The sequence below is a fragment of the Lissotriton vulgaris genome, chromosome 6 (assembly GCF_964263255.1).
Source record: "Lissotriton vulgaris chromosome 6, aLisVul1.2, whole genome shotgun sequence".
NCBI lineage: Eukaryota > Metazoa > Chordata > Amphibia > Caudata > Salamandridae > Lissotriton > Lissotriton vulgaris.
The window spans coordinates 1849147729-1849162092 of record NC_141694.1 but is presented as its reverse complement, the minus strand read 5'-3'; the positions used below and the strand labels follow the sequence as shown (position 1 = coordinate 1849162092).

Here is a 14364-nt window from a genome sequence, read left to right as displayed (position 1 = left end):
ATTTACAGGGGCTGCAGCATGTATTATGCCACCCCTGGCTGGCCACCTAAATTGACACAACTGGCTGATCACTCAGCTGGGGCAAGGTGGTGTAATCACCCTTTGCTTTAGATATAGTATACCTATATCTAACCTTAGATCTAGACACATATACCTATAAGTCACTCCTATGGCAGGCCTTAACAATCCTGGAGGCAGAGTGCTTGGTTTTATGTGAGATGGTGCTCTAGCATGAGCTGAGCCTGTCTGCAGCTTTCGGAACCATGTCCTAATAGCTGTTCTAGGATATTGCCATACCATATACTCCTAAGTGCATTCATTTGTCTGTTTAACCATTGGACCCCTCTTGAGGCGAGTAGCCGGGAGGTAGACTGCCCTCTGTACTGCACCTTATCTTTTCTGTTTGACTGCTGATTGCGAGCATTTTAAACGGCGAAATTTTAAAATTTGATTATTTTCACTGCACTAGCGTAAATCTTGGCAATATTAAAACGAGAGCCTGCACATAGTCGCTAACAGCCGATTTACGGGCTGAATACCGATTTATTTGCCTTTCAGTTTTGGAAACGGCGGACATCTTGGGTGGGGGCGTGAGCTTGAACAGCGCTCTAGCCATCCCTACTTAAGGAAACGGAAATTCTTTGCGATAGCGGACGCGAATAGTGGAAGCGCCTGCATCAGCGCCGGAGTCATGCCTGAGTCAGCCCGTCTGCGCCCGTCCGCGCCTCGGACGCGCCCAGCGGCCATGGCTCATATTCCTCAGTCATCTTCACTGGTATGTGTCAGCAGCCCTACAACTATTGATACTATTAACACTCCTTCCATACAATACAGCTCGGAACAACTATTAGCTTTAAAAGCACCTAGACAACCAGGCTGTTGTCACTTCGAGTTGAACAGAAACTATAACATCTGCCACGGCTGCTCTCTGGCAAAAAACTCTGTTAGGACTAAACAATTTGAGACTCAAACAAAAATGACATGCTCTAACTCTGATTCTAAGCTATTTACCTTCTTTAGCTTAAATTGTCGCTCCTTGCCCAGACATAAAATTGAAATTTTTAACTTGCTAATAGATGAGGCCCCTGACGCTTTGTTCATTACTGAAACGTGGCTTCATGCAAGCTCTGGGCCCGATGTGGCCATGGCCATCCCTCATTCATATGCGATCATACGCCTTGATAGGATAAATAAAGTAGGAGGAGGCATAGCGGTGATCTTTAAAAAAATCTATACCTGTGAGTTCATAAAATTCCCCTGTCCGGGGTGTGAAGGTGCTACTTTTAAAATTATACTTTCCCCCAATTTTACTTTTTCGGGTGCACTCATTTATCGTCCACCTGGAGCAGCATCAAACTGGTTAAATAATATATGGGAACTCTTAGGCCCTTTCGCCATGAACACTGCTAATTTTACAGTCCTAGGCGATTTAAATTTACATCTGGACAATGACCACTGCATTAAGGCCACTGAACTCATTGCGGACCTTGCGTCCCTCAATCTAAGCCTAAAGAACTCTGGCCCTACACATGCCGCGGATCATCTATTGGACCCGATCTTTTCCAATATTCATAACTTGAACACCTTTCCGGCTCTGCCAATTCCCTGGTCAGATCACTTTCCTATCAAATTTTCATTTCAAACGCAACCCTCTAATAAGGATTTTCCAATGGCCCAAACCCCCACTGTTAGGAAATGGAAAAAACTTGATATCAACATTCTAAATACTTTACTAGAAGATACGATACCGTGCACTAATTCAAGAGTGCAAAATCTATCAGCCTCTATCCAAACATGGCTTCTGACAGCCATCGACTCGTGCCTACCCAAAACTAAGCTAAAGGGTATAAATCAACGTTTACCTGCCCCATGGTTCAACGACTCCTTAAAGCTAGAAAAGACCAAATGCAAAAATGCTGAGCGTCAGTGGAGAAAGTCCTATTCCATGGAAGCTAAAAAAGAATACAAAACCCAATTAACACACTACCAAAAGTTGTGTAGTAAAGCCAAAGCCGATTTTGTCTGCACTAAAATTACTGCAGCCTTAAATCAATCTAAAACTCTTTTCAAAACAGTTAAAGAGCTGGCCGGCTCAAATACCTCACCAACCCCACCTGATCTAAATAACACACAATGCGATCAACTAGCTGCCTTTTTTGTAAACAAAGTTGATAAAATTTACCAGGCCATCGAACTCGATCAGAATAAATACGACGAAGCTCTCACTGATACTCGTAATTCCCCTCCTAACAGATCATGCATTCAAGAGGCCACTCTAGACGCCAATATATGCAAAACTTCCACCTTCTCATTAAACAATTGGCCTATGCTTACTGTTGAAACTGTCACCGACCTCATAAATATGATTAAATCTGGCTCACCAAGAGACCCTTTACCATGTCCCATTTTAAAATTACTCAGTAAAAAAGCCTTATCTACTATCACGGATCTTTTAAACAGTTCCTTGCAGGAAGAATATGTGCCTCAGGACTGGAAACATGCAATGATTCATCCACTTCTGAAAAAAGCTAACGCAGACCCTAAGGTACCCTCGAACGTCCGGCCAATATCTCTCCTCCCTATTTTTGCCAAAATTCTGGAGAAACATGTCCATCGCTGTCTCTCACATTTCATAACTACACTTGACCTGTTACCTCCCCATCAGTCTGGCTTCCGGGCTGGTTTCTCAACTGAGACCACCTTACTAGGTGTGACAGAGAATATCCGTGCTATGATAGATAAGGGTGATACAGTGGCACTGGTGCTTCTTGACCTCAGTGCCGCATTTGACACTGTGTCACATGCGGTACTAATAAAGACTCTTTACTCATTTGGCATCTGTGGTTCTGCCTTAAATTGTACTAAATCCCTACTTGAGAACAGAACATTTCAAGTTTTTTCTCAATCTGCTTGTTCTGAAACCCGCACCTTCAAACACGGAGTTCCACAAGGCTCAATTTTAAGTCCGTTACTTTTTAATTTATATATGAGCCCGCTCGCAAAAATAGTTGAGGAGACCGGCTTAATGATGTTTTCCTACGCTGATGATTCTCAGCTTCTCTTTTCCCTTCCATCATCAGGCAACAATAATCCCTCCACATTAAATTCAGGATTAATGAAAATTGCAGGGTGGATGCAAAAAAACTTCCTGAAACTAAACGGTGAAAAAACCAAACTTATCATTTTGGGAAAAAATAAAGAACTCTGGGGACCCCAGCATTGGCCTTCTGTAATCGGCTCTCCTCCAACTCCGACTAGCCAGGCCCGAAACTTAGGCTTTATTGTCAATGACACACTCAGTATGCACCAGCAAGCTGTCAAAACTTCGGCCACCTGCTTTGTCATCTTGAAGTGGTTAAAGAAAATTTGTTGGATGCTACCGGACCACACAAAAAAAACTGTCATTAACGCCTTAATAACATCAAGGTTAGATTACGCTAATGCGTTATATTTGGGGGCCAACAAAGCCACAGTCCGCAAACTGCAAACTGTGCAGAATGCAGCCGCGAGACTGTTTGGTAAAATTCCTATCCATTCACCCACCACCAAACTTATACGTGACCTGCACTGGCTAAAAATAGAGAATAGAATTAAATTCAAGTCCTTACGCTTCATGCACAAGATCTCTACAAACAAAGCCCCTAAGTACCTACAAAATCTGGTACAATGTTACCATCCATCTAGGACTCTGAGATCTGCAACAGCTAATAAGTTTGCTGTTCCTAAATTAAAACTATCACGTATGGGCGGCAAATCTTTCGCCTACCTTGGTCCCTCCTTGTGGAACACCATGCCACAAGCTCTGCGCTCAGAGGCTAACTACATCAAATTCAGAAAGGCCTTAAAAACCTGGCTATTCAACATCTAAGTCAGTCGTCCGATTAACTACTACTGAATCACAGCGCCGGGAAACCCTTTGCTGGGTAGCTGTTTGCGCTATACAAGATAAATAAATAATAAATAAATAAACCTCCCGGGTAAATGCTAACTATGGTTTGGCTTTATCAACACATGTCGAGTAAGGTATCATACGATTTGGAATACTACCCCCTCGCCAGTCCTGGCGACAGGGGTAGCATTCCACCATTCTAGAGGGAGAAGTCATGTTGTTCCTACTATTCCCGGTTAAAGTTAACCAGAGCCTCAGCATCACAAAATGGATGCTGCTGCCACAGACACAAGTCTGACCTCCTGCTGCTGGGAGTCCTTTCAGCGAGGGAGGCTTGGACAATAGGTTTCCTGCCTTGGGAGGTGCTAGCACCACCCCAGACAGGATTTTGTGTATTGGGACAAGGAGGGCTGAAAGGATTGAGACACTGCCTGGGGCACACAAGGTGTCGCATGCATGGACCAGTTCAAACTGGTGCTGGGGCACTCCAGCCCCAGCTCTGGGGCTAAACTGGACAAAGGGAAAGGGGTGTAACCACCCCCTTCCCTGGTCCCACCCATAGGAGGGACCTAGCAGGTAATCCAGCCTCTAAATTTGGTATGTAGGTAGGAGCTGAGTCCCAAGACTTTAGATTATCCTGACTGAAACTTTGAAACAAAACTCTGGACCTTCATCCCTCTACTTTGGAAGAAGAGGACTGAAGAATCTCCCTTGTGGTCAAGGAGTGACCACCCTGCACCAGCAGGCACCATCCAGTGATCGACGACTTGCTTTGCCGCCGCCTCCCGCCGGAGCCCGAACCCAGAGCCGGACAAGAACCGGATTCCCAGACATCCAACAGCCCGATCCACAGTCCCTGCAAAGCTGAGACCCGTGGAGGCGACGAGAGACATGGGACCGGCCATCTTGAAAAGTCTGCGACCTGCTAACTATGCAGCCCCGAGGCCTCCTCGAAGCTGTGCATTGAGGATTGAGAAACCCCAGCCCCGAGCAGCATCTGCACCAAAGAGCAGCCCTGCACACTCCACGAGTTCTGCGTGGAGCCCTTTTGCATTTTCCTGCTCGACGCGTCTGCCCCGTCACTTGCCCGTTGGCTATTGGCCATCTTGGCGACGATCTTTTGAAACTACACCGCTGGTCTGATTGCTCCAGACTGGCCCTTGCTTCCCTCAAAAAAAGCAGCCCCTCAGACCTTGCTGGTCTGAGTAAGAAGCCTACATCGTATCCTGCAGGGGTTGCCTTTGCCAGGGCTTGTTGACTCCAATCCTGAAGCCGACACCGCCGACAGCGAGAGCCTTCGCGGGACAGTCCGTGCCTGCCTCGTGGTCGTCGTCGACGCCTCCTGGTCCACGTGGCTGTAGAGACAAGCTTCCCATCAGCACCTGATTGCAACGCAACATCACCTGGTTCCATCCTGGTTCCTTTCTGGTCACTGGCTAGTGACCCAGACTCTGTCCCCTCTGCTTTCAGGTCCTCTACATCTTCGATCCACCCTTGGTTCCACCCAGACTCTTCTCTTCTGGCCTCCTGCAGCATCTTTTTATCTAGGCTCCATAGAACTCCACGAAGAAACCCGACACACTTTGGGACCTATGCACCCGCTTCCTGTGGGTTAGGTAACGCGAGTACTGCGGTGCTCCTGTAAAGAGTAACTCTCCTAGTGTCCTAGTTTCAAGTGGTCTGGTTCGAGTCCAGTCGGAAGACTCCCAAACCTTTAACTTTCCATTTTTACGCACCCATTGACTTCTACGTGTGCACACGTGTGCCTTTAGACACTGCACACGCATCCCGTGGGCCTCCTGCTCCCTAACCATTGTCAGTCCAGTGTAGCCTCAGCGATTCCCAAGGCCCTAGGCCTTACCATTGTTTGTGACGTGGTACTTATGCCATTTTTTTACTATATGGTTTAGCAGACCACCCGGACCTATCCATATTTGTGCAACTTTTGTATGTTATATTAATTCACTTGTTATGCGCTTGTGCTTCTGTACTCCTAAAGAGTTCAGGGGATTTCTTTAGAAATAAATACATATATATTTTGAATATATATCCTGTGTGGTGTCCTTTCATTTGATATTAAAGGGATTGCATATGGTAAAGCAGCTGCTTCAAATGCCCTCTTGAGTTTAGCCGAAGACTGCTTTGTCCATGCTACCACTAGGATAGCTGGTCTATAAGGTTGACTTTACAACCATCACCATAAGGGTTGTTTGGACTGGTGCAAGGTGCTCACTAGAATAGTGAACATCATATTCCAGGCCAACTTCTCACACTTCTGTTCTCACATGCTCCACGTTGCTCTCTCTCACCTTTCTTGTCCAGCCGCCATCCCTGTTGCTTCTGATCCCATCCTCTGTGATCTTTCCCGCACCAGTACTCTCCGTGTTGCTTCCGAGCCCTGCTTTCGTTATTTCCCTCCACCCGGCTTCAAAAAAAAAAGCTTTGGCACTGCTTTATTTTTCTTTATTTACCAGTACAACTTGGATCAGTAAATAAAAAAAAATTAAAACTTCACACGCACGCTGTAGGTGCATTCATGTGTTGTGCTTTTACCTACAAAATGACACAGCTGCTGCGACTGCATATTTGAGTCTTTTTTTTTTTAATAAGGGGGTTCCTCTTTATCCATGCTGCACAACATCACTAAACAAGTATTGGCATAGCCAATAGGTCTCGCCTTTGGGATCTTATAAGTGTTCAGTTATCCAGCACAATATCCTCGGTGCAACAACATTAACTGTTGCATAGCTAAACACTTAAAAGTTCCCAAATGCGAGACCTATTGGCTATGCCAATTCTTGTTCTGCTGAAGTGTGCAAGCACAAAAGGCAGGGATTGTGCATGGTCATCCATGATTGGGCGTCATCTGTTGATAGCTGTGTTGTGGACTTTGAGGTATGTCTGTTTAAAGGTCTTCTGCTTTCACCAGGTGTGTTGAATCGTTGTTTAAGTATCCTAATATTATTTGGAATAAGCTACTGAGTACTTTTATTTATTAACAGAGGAGACTAAAAATGTCTGCCAATATGTCAGTAGACGAGACATTAAAATGCAGAGGGTACATTTCCACAGTGGTTTAACTGTTTCAAGGACTCATGCTGCTCCTAATCTGCCTAATTGTTAATCTTCTTTGTCTCCCTTCCTGTTCACAGAATCCTCAGATGCCTAGGCTGGGGCTCCTGGCAGTTGCCTTCTCAAGTGGGTTTGTGGAAATCTACAGCCTACCCCACTCTGAATCTTTACACGCCTACAAGCAATTGCAGGTAAAAGGTAGGAAGAGACGGACCCTATTTTAGTGCCCGGTGTGTGATGCTCTCAACTTTTGTCTTTGTAGAAATGTTGTACATTTATATCACAATGTGCCTTATAGAATCCCAAAAAGTTTCTTCTTCTTAAATTCTGTATATCCTTATCTTTTCTCATATCTTACACTCTTTTTATTAGATAACAGACTTGTCATATGCCTTCCTAATCCTCTCTCTCCACTGACAGCAATCGAAATGTTGTATGCTTTTGCTTTTCATTCATTGTCAAGCCTGGGCCCTGGCTTCAGTCTCGTCTGCCAACACAGACTTCTCTGAATTCTTACATAATAATTACCAACCTTCCATACAGCGACTTCCTTAGAGTTGCCTTTAATGCCTTATTATTTTCGACACACCCACTCGTGCCTACCTACCACTCTGAAAGAGGTAGCTGGAGCTGTAATTCACTGCACTTTGCTCCCTTTTAGTAACTATGACACTCTTTGACCTTGAACCATTTTAGGAATTACAATGTGATGACAATTAAAGTTGGGTGAATCAGCGTAGGTGTGATAGCGGCTTATAGTTCAAGTTCGGGCATTTGTATAGCGCACTGCTCACCCAGAGGGTCTCAAGGCGCTTTGGGAAGGGGTTCATTATTTGTCGAATAGCCAGGTTTTGAGATCTTTTCTGAAGGAGATGTGGTTTTGAGTAAGGCGGAGGTGAGTGGGGAGTGAGTTCCAGGTCTTGGCGGCAAGGAAGGAGAAGGATCTGCCGCCCATGGTGGATTTTCGGATGCGCGGGACAGCGGCAAGGGCTTGATTGGACGATCTTAGTTGGCGGGTGTGTTTGTAGAAGGACAGGCGAGTGTTGAGGCATTCGGGTCCTAGATTGTAGAGGGCCTTGTGTGCGTGGGTGAGAAGGCGGAATGTAATTCTTTTGTTGACGGGAAGCCAGTGGAGGTCTCTTAGGTGTTCGGTGATGTGATCTTGGCGAGGGAGGTCTAATATGAGTCTCGCTGATGCGTTCTGGATGCGTTGGATTTTTGTCTGTAATTTTGCGGTGATTCCGGAGTAAAGTGTGTTACCATAATCCAGTCGACTCGTGACCAGTGCGTGGGTGATAGTCTTTCTTGTCTCGAGGGGGATCCAACGGAAGATCTTTTTGAGAATGCGAAGTACGTTGAAGCAAGAGGATGAGACTGCGTTGACTTGTCTGGACATTGAGAGAGAAGAGTCTAGGATGAAGCCAAGGTTGCGTGCCTGGTCTGTGGGTGTGGGTGCTGAGTCCAGAGTGGAAGGCCACCAAGAGTCGTCCCAAGCAGAGGGGGAAGATCCTAGGATGAGCACTTCCGTTTTGTCTGAGTTGAGTTTTAGGCGGCTGTGTTTCATCCATTCGGCTCCTTCTTTCATGCCTTCGTGAAGATTGGTTTTGGCGGTGTTAGGATCTTTGGTGAGGGAGAGGATTAACTGGGTGTCGTCGGCGTAAGAGATGATGTTGAGGTTGTGTTGACGCGCGATGGAGGCAAGTGGACTCATGTAGACGTTGAAGAGGGTGGGACTGAGTGAAGATCCTTGTCGTACGCCGCAGATGACTTCAGTGGCCTTGGAGTTGAATGGGGGAAGTCGGACTCTTTGAGTTCTCCCAGTGAGGAACGAGATGATCCAGTCCAAGGCTTTTCCTTGTATTCCGATTTTGCTGAGGCGTTGTATAAGGGTACTGTGGCAGACTGTGTCGAAAGCGGCGGAGAGGTCGAGTAGAATGAGGGCCACTGTTTCACCGTTGTCCAGTAGTGTTCGGATGTCGTCAGTGGCTGCAATGAGGGCAGTTTCGGTGCTGTGTTTAGCTCGGAATCCGAATTGAGAAGGATCAAGGGAGTTGTTGGATTCAAGGATGGCGGCGAGCTGGCTGTTGACGGCTTTCTCGATGACTTTGGCCGGAAATGGGAGGAGGGATATGGGTCGGTAGTTTTTCAGTTCGGAGGGGTCTGCTGTGGGTTTCGTCAAAAGGGCGCTGAGTTCGGCGTGTTTCCAGCTTTCTGGAAAGATGGCAGAGTTGAACGAGCAGTTGATGATATCACGGAGATGGGGTGCGATGATGGAGTCCGCTTTGTTGAAGATGTGGTGGGGGCAGGGGTCGGTTGGGGAGCCAGAGTGGATTGAGTTCATTAGGCGGATGGTGTCTTCAGTGGTGATTGGGTTCCAGGCGCTAAGGATGTTAGTTGGAGGAGTAGGATCTGAGGAGGGTGGGGAGGGTTGAACGTTGGGAGTGTTCTCGAAGCTGTAAATAAGGAGGCCTGGCTATGTGTAGGCCAGTTTCCCCTGCCCTCCTAACTCACACATGGGCCCCTTAAATGTTGGTGTAGATGGGATGCAAGACAAGCCTGTGACTTTTGCAAGAGGAACTCCCTCGCTCCATAACATTATGGACAATGTCTTCAGTCTGTGCCTTTTCACCAACAAATCATTGAATTCTAGCGTGTTATCCTAATCAGTTCAGTAGAAGCAAACCATGCAATAGGCTTGATCCCGAAGGATATCAGAGCGCTTTACAGTTATAGGAAAGGTAACAATCAAAACATGAGTCAAACATGGGGAGTATAATAATCAATAAATTAAATAGTTCATATATAACAACTCAATTATAAGTCCTGAGTGGACAAGGAGTGGGCTATATGATGGGGCGTAGTGATATAAGGGAAGTAAGTGAAATAACCATATACAGGAATAATACCCAATACCAAAATAAAATCTAAACATGAGTGAAATGGGGCTTCTAATAAGCATTGACTCAAATGGTGAGCATCTAATAGATCATTTATACACCTGGGTGAGCGAAGGATGGGCAAAACGATGTAACATAATGATATGAGAGGAGTAAACACAATAATCATATAATGATCATATACTGGAATAATGAACAATACTATAGTATGTCCGATACTATAGTATGTCTGATGCTCTCAGAGGTTCCAAAACAAGATTCTACATGATCTATGTATGGAAAGATGTCAATTCTGTCCATCTTTGTGATACTTCAGTGAAGGAGGCATGTGGAAGAAATTTGTATTCTTTTATAAACTTTAGTTTAGTTTAGTAAACTTGGTAGTTTGGTCTGCCCTGTTCCCATGATGCACTGGGCCAGGGTCAGACTAATTTGCATATAGCCAAGTTCTGAGCTGGGATGGTGCAGTGAGCTAAAAAACGGTGATGGATCAAGCCCTGATCTTTGGACTGGGTAAGAGTGGTCTGCTTAATTCAGACACTCTGTTCATCACCACCCCCTTTTCTGAATCACTCCTATGTAACGACAACCCCTGCTCACCCTCTAGGTAACGCGGCGCGAGCAGTCAGGCCTATCTCGGAGGACATGTGTGAAGCATTTGCGCACGCACCCACCAACAACAACGTCCAGGGCCTCCCACAAAAGGAACTCCACACAAAGTATATAGGAAAATAGTCTTTGTATTAAGAAGAACACATAGGAACACACACTTTACAAGGTGCCAGAGGCACGGCAGGGGTTACAAGGGAAAAGGTACAGGGCAGGGCCAAGGGGCCCCCTGCCAGGGGTATGCACATGTTGGATCTGGCATTAGAACACATATCAACTGGGAGCTTCCTAGAACTAGCAGTAGAACTCACTCTGACCAGGAATCACATACAGGGGACATAGGGTATTCAGGAGGGAAGGGACAAGGTACATAACACAACAGAGGCCCCCATCAGCAGGGCAACACATAATAACTCTCAGCATCACATTGATATTAGTCAGTAGCACTCCACAGGCCAGCTGGCCTTCCTGGGGCAAGGGCGCCCAAGAGTCTCGATGTTCAGGGCAGGCTGCAAGTAGCCAGGGGCAAACCTAAACGTGGCCGGGGGTCCCATTTCCTACAATATATATATATATATATATATATATATCTATATTCACCGAAAAAACCATAGGTTATAGACCATATATAGTTAGGAATTCGCATTTACAAAACCTTATTTTACTCACACAAAACCATTGAAATTCCATATATAGTTAGTTGCACTAACTATATATCGCGCACCCGCAATCCACTGCTGATGATGTCACATATTACATCATTCATGACATGGTCAGTGACATCACTGATGACATCACTGATGACATCTCAAATGACATCACTGATGACATCTCAAATGACATCACTGATGACATCACTGATGACATCTCATTTGACATTACTGATCACATCACTGATGATATCATTCATGTGATAATACGATGAACCTCTCCAGACTCTAATATAACCTTAGATACAATCAGTGTAAACAGACACTCACAGACTGTCACTCATCCATGGAGTTACTCACACACCTAGTCAGTCATGCAAAGAATCAATCACACCTCCATTTCCTCAACTATACAGTTATACAAACTTTACTTATTCAAACATATACTAACACATATTTACTCTCTTATACAATCCCTGATACAAGTTCACAATGATCCATACAGCCACTCACACATTCACTGGCTCTTATGCACAGTTATTTATATATGTCAACTCTCACATGTACTGTGTTTTACATATGTACTTACTTTGACATGTAGCACTGAGATATCCATTCACTCACCAATACACTCATGCACACAGTCAACCGCCCATACAGCTGTTTCCACATGCACTTTTGAAACCATACATCTAGTGAATCAACTGCTCACACATCTATGCACAGTCATACACCTCCCAGCCACCCACACACACACTCAGTCTCCCATACAAATACTTGATCAACCAATCAATAACCCATATAGTTACTCATATAGCTACTTATCAACACATGCAACAGTTTACAGAACAACAGACATAATGATTCACAAATTAAGACAGTTTAGTCACTAACCCATGCACTCAGTGAGACACATTTAATCACTCACTCATACAGTCAGTCATGCACCTACTAAATCCTTCATCCAGACACTTATACATCCACTCATTCTTCAATATGTAAGACATATTTTAACTTTACAGAAACATACAGTCACTGGATGTTGTCATCAGTGATGTCATCAGTGATGTCATCAGTGATGTCATTTGAGATGTCATCAGTGATGTCATCAGTGATGTCACTGACCATGTCATGAATGATGTAATATGTGACATCATCAGCAGTGGATTGCGGGTGCGCGATATATAGTTAGTGCAACTAACTATATATGGAATTTCAATGGTTTTGTGTGAGTAAAATAAGGTTTTGTAAATGCGAATTCCTAACTATATATGGTCTATAACCTATGGTTTTTTCGGTGAATTTTCAAGGTTTTGTAAATGCTAATTCCTAACTATATATGGTCTATAACCTATGGTTTTTTCAGTGAATTTTCAAGGTTTTGTAAATGCTAATTCCTAACTATATATGGTCTATAGCCTATGGTTTTTTCAGTGAATATATATATATATATATATACATATATAAACATACATCATCTGTATATCTATATAAATACAAACATAAATGCATGCATACATATACTTATATGCACACAGATGCATGTTATTTACATGAAAGTTGAAAAAACACTAATAAAAGCAAAGCTAAAAAGCCACCTCATTACAAACAGAGAATGGCTTTGATCTATTGCATTTTCAATGTTTGTTTACTTTGGTTCCATCAAGAAGGCATTCAGATGTGTCACACATTTGCCATAAATTCTGAATGTTAGCACTCTAGTTGCACATTAGATCACTGTAGTAAAGCTACTGCTCACCAGGGACGTCTGCTGCTGGTATTCAAAGTGCATGTTTCAGTCTGCATGTCACAATTTTTTTAATGAAATAGAAGAGGATTTGGGAAGTCACTCAAAATGATCCCTAATTTTTCTTTCTGAAGCACTAATCATACTTTCTATGGCAAAATTAACCCCCTCGTGTTGTTCCTTTTTAAATTGAGTGTTTTCAGACTTACCACTTCATTCCAATCAAGATGTCTTCTGGTGTGCCATACTTTTGTCATAAGTAAGACTGTTAGCGCTCTAGTTGTTCTTTAGAACACTCTGGGACATTCTGTCATTGGGCTATACTTGGGGTACATCTGGGTGATATTTGGGCTACATTTAGGCTCTTTTGTCTCTGGTGGCCATCTTGGGAGACTGTATGTCAGAATTTTTTAATGAAATTGAAGAGGGTTTGAGAAGTCACTCAAAATGTGCCCTAATTTTTCTTTCTGCAGCACTAATCATAATTCATATGGCAAAATATACCCCCTCATTTTGTTCCTTTTTAAATTAAATGTTTTAAGAGTTACCACTTTATTCCCATCACGATGGCTCCAGGTGTGCTATACCTTTGTAATAAGTAGGACTGTTAGCGCTCTAGTTGTTCTTTAGAACACTCTGGGACATTCTGTCATTGGGCTATACTTGGGCTACATCTGGGCTACATTTGGGCTCTTTTGTCTCTGGTGGCCATTTTGGGAGACTGCATGTCAGAATGTTTTAATGAAATAGAAAAGGATTTGAGAAGTCACTCAAAATGTGCCCTAATTTTTCATTCTGCAGCACTAATCATACTTTCTATGGCAAAATATACCCCCTCATGTTGTTTCTTTTTAAATTAAATGTTTTAAGAGTTACCACTTTATTCCAATCAAGATGGCTTCAGGTGTGCCATACCTTTGTAATAGGTAGGACTGTTAGCGCTCTAGTTGTTCTTTAGAACACTCTAGGAGGCTGCAGTAGAACACAAAGGAATCAACTGACAGTCTCTGTCCTTGTTGGATGTACATGTTTTACTGGGAATGTCAGACTTCATTTTCACATGACTGAGAAAGATAATGTGAATTTACAGAAAATATGCTTTCAGTTTAGCTTATAGATCCCCTTCCAAACCACTGTGGGAAAATCATGAGATATTAGTTTTCTTTCAAACAATATTCATGATATCACAGCAGAAGGTTTTTTCACATGGTAAAATCACCTTAGAACCCACCACAATTCCTAAAACGAGTATGGTACCATCAACAAATGATTTATAATGTAACTAAAGTCCTAAAACCCTCTATTAACTACAATGCTTTTTAATGAGGTGCTATCATGTATATTGGTCCCAAGATGGCTGCCAACACTTCTTGGATGAAGTGCTGACAGCCAATCAGATCAGATGTGTGGTTAGGCTCCGCCCAGATATATATCTTTTTTTGAACCTAAATTACTCAAAATCCACTGGAGCACATATATTGAGACCTAGCAAAGGCACAT

At 43.7% G+C, this 14364-nt stretch overlaps 1 protein-coding gene across 2 annotated transcripts in view; it reads left to right on the top strand.

The window, feature by feature from the left end:
• GTF3C2 (general transcription factor IIIC subunit 2) overlaps positions 1–14364 on the top strand; it is a 908247-nt gene that overhangs the window by 317020 nt on the left and 576863 nt on the right. For both annotated transcript variants that reach the window (XM_086928162.1, XM_086928163.1), the window contains exon 10: positions 7042–7159. In XM_086928162.1, coding sequence (XP_086784288.1) covers positions 7042–7159 — 118 coding nt within the window. The remainder of the gene's footprint in view (positions 1–7041; positions 7160–14364) is intronic.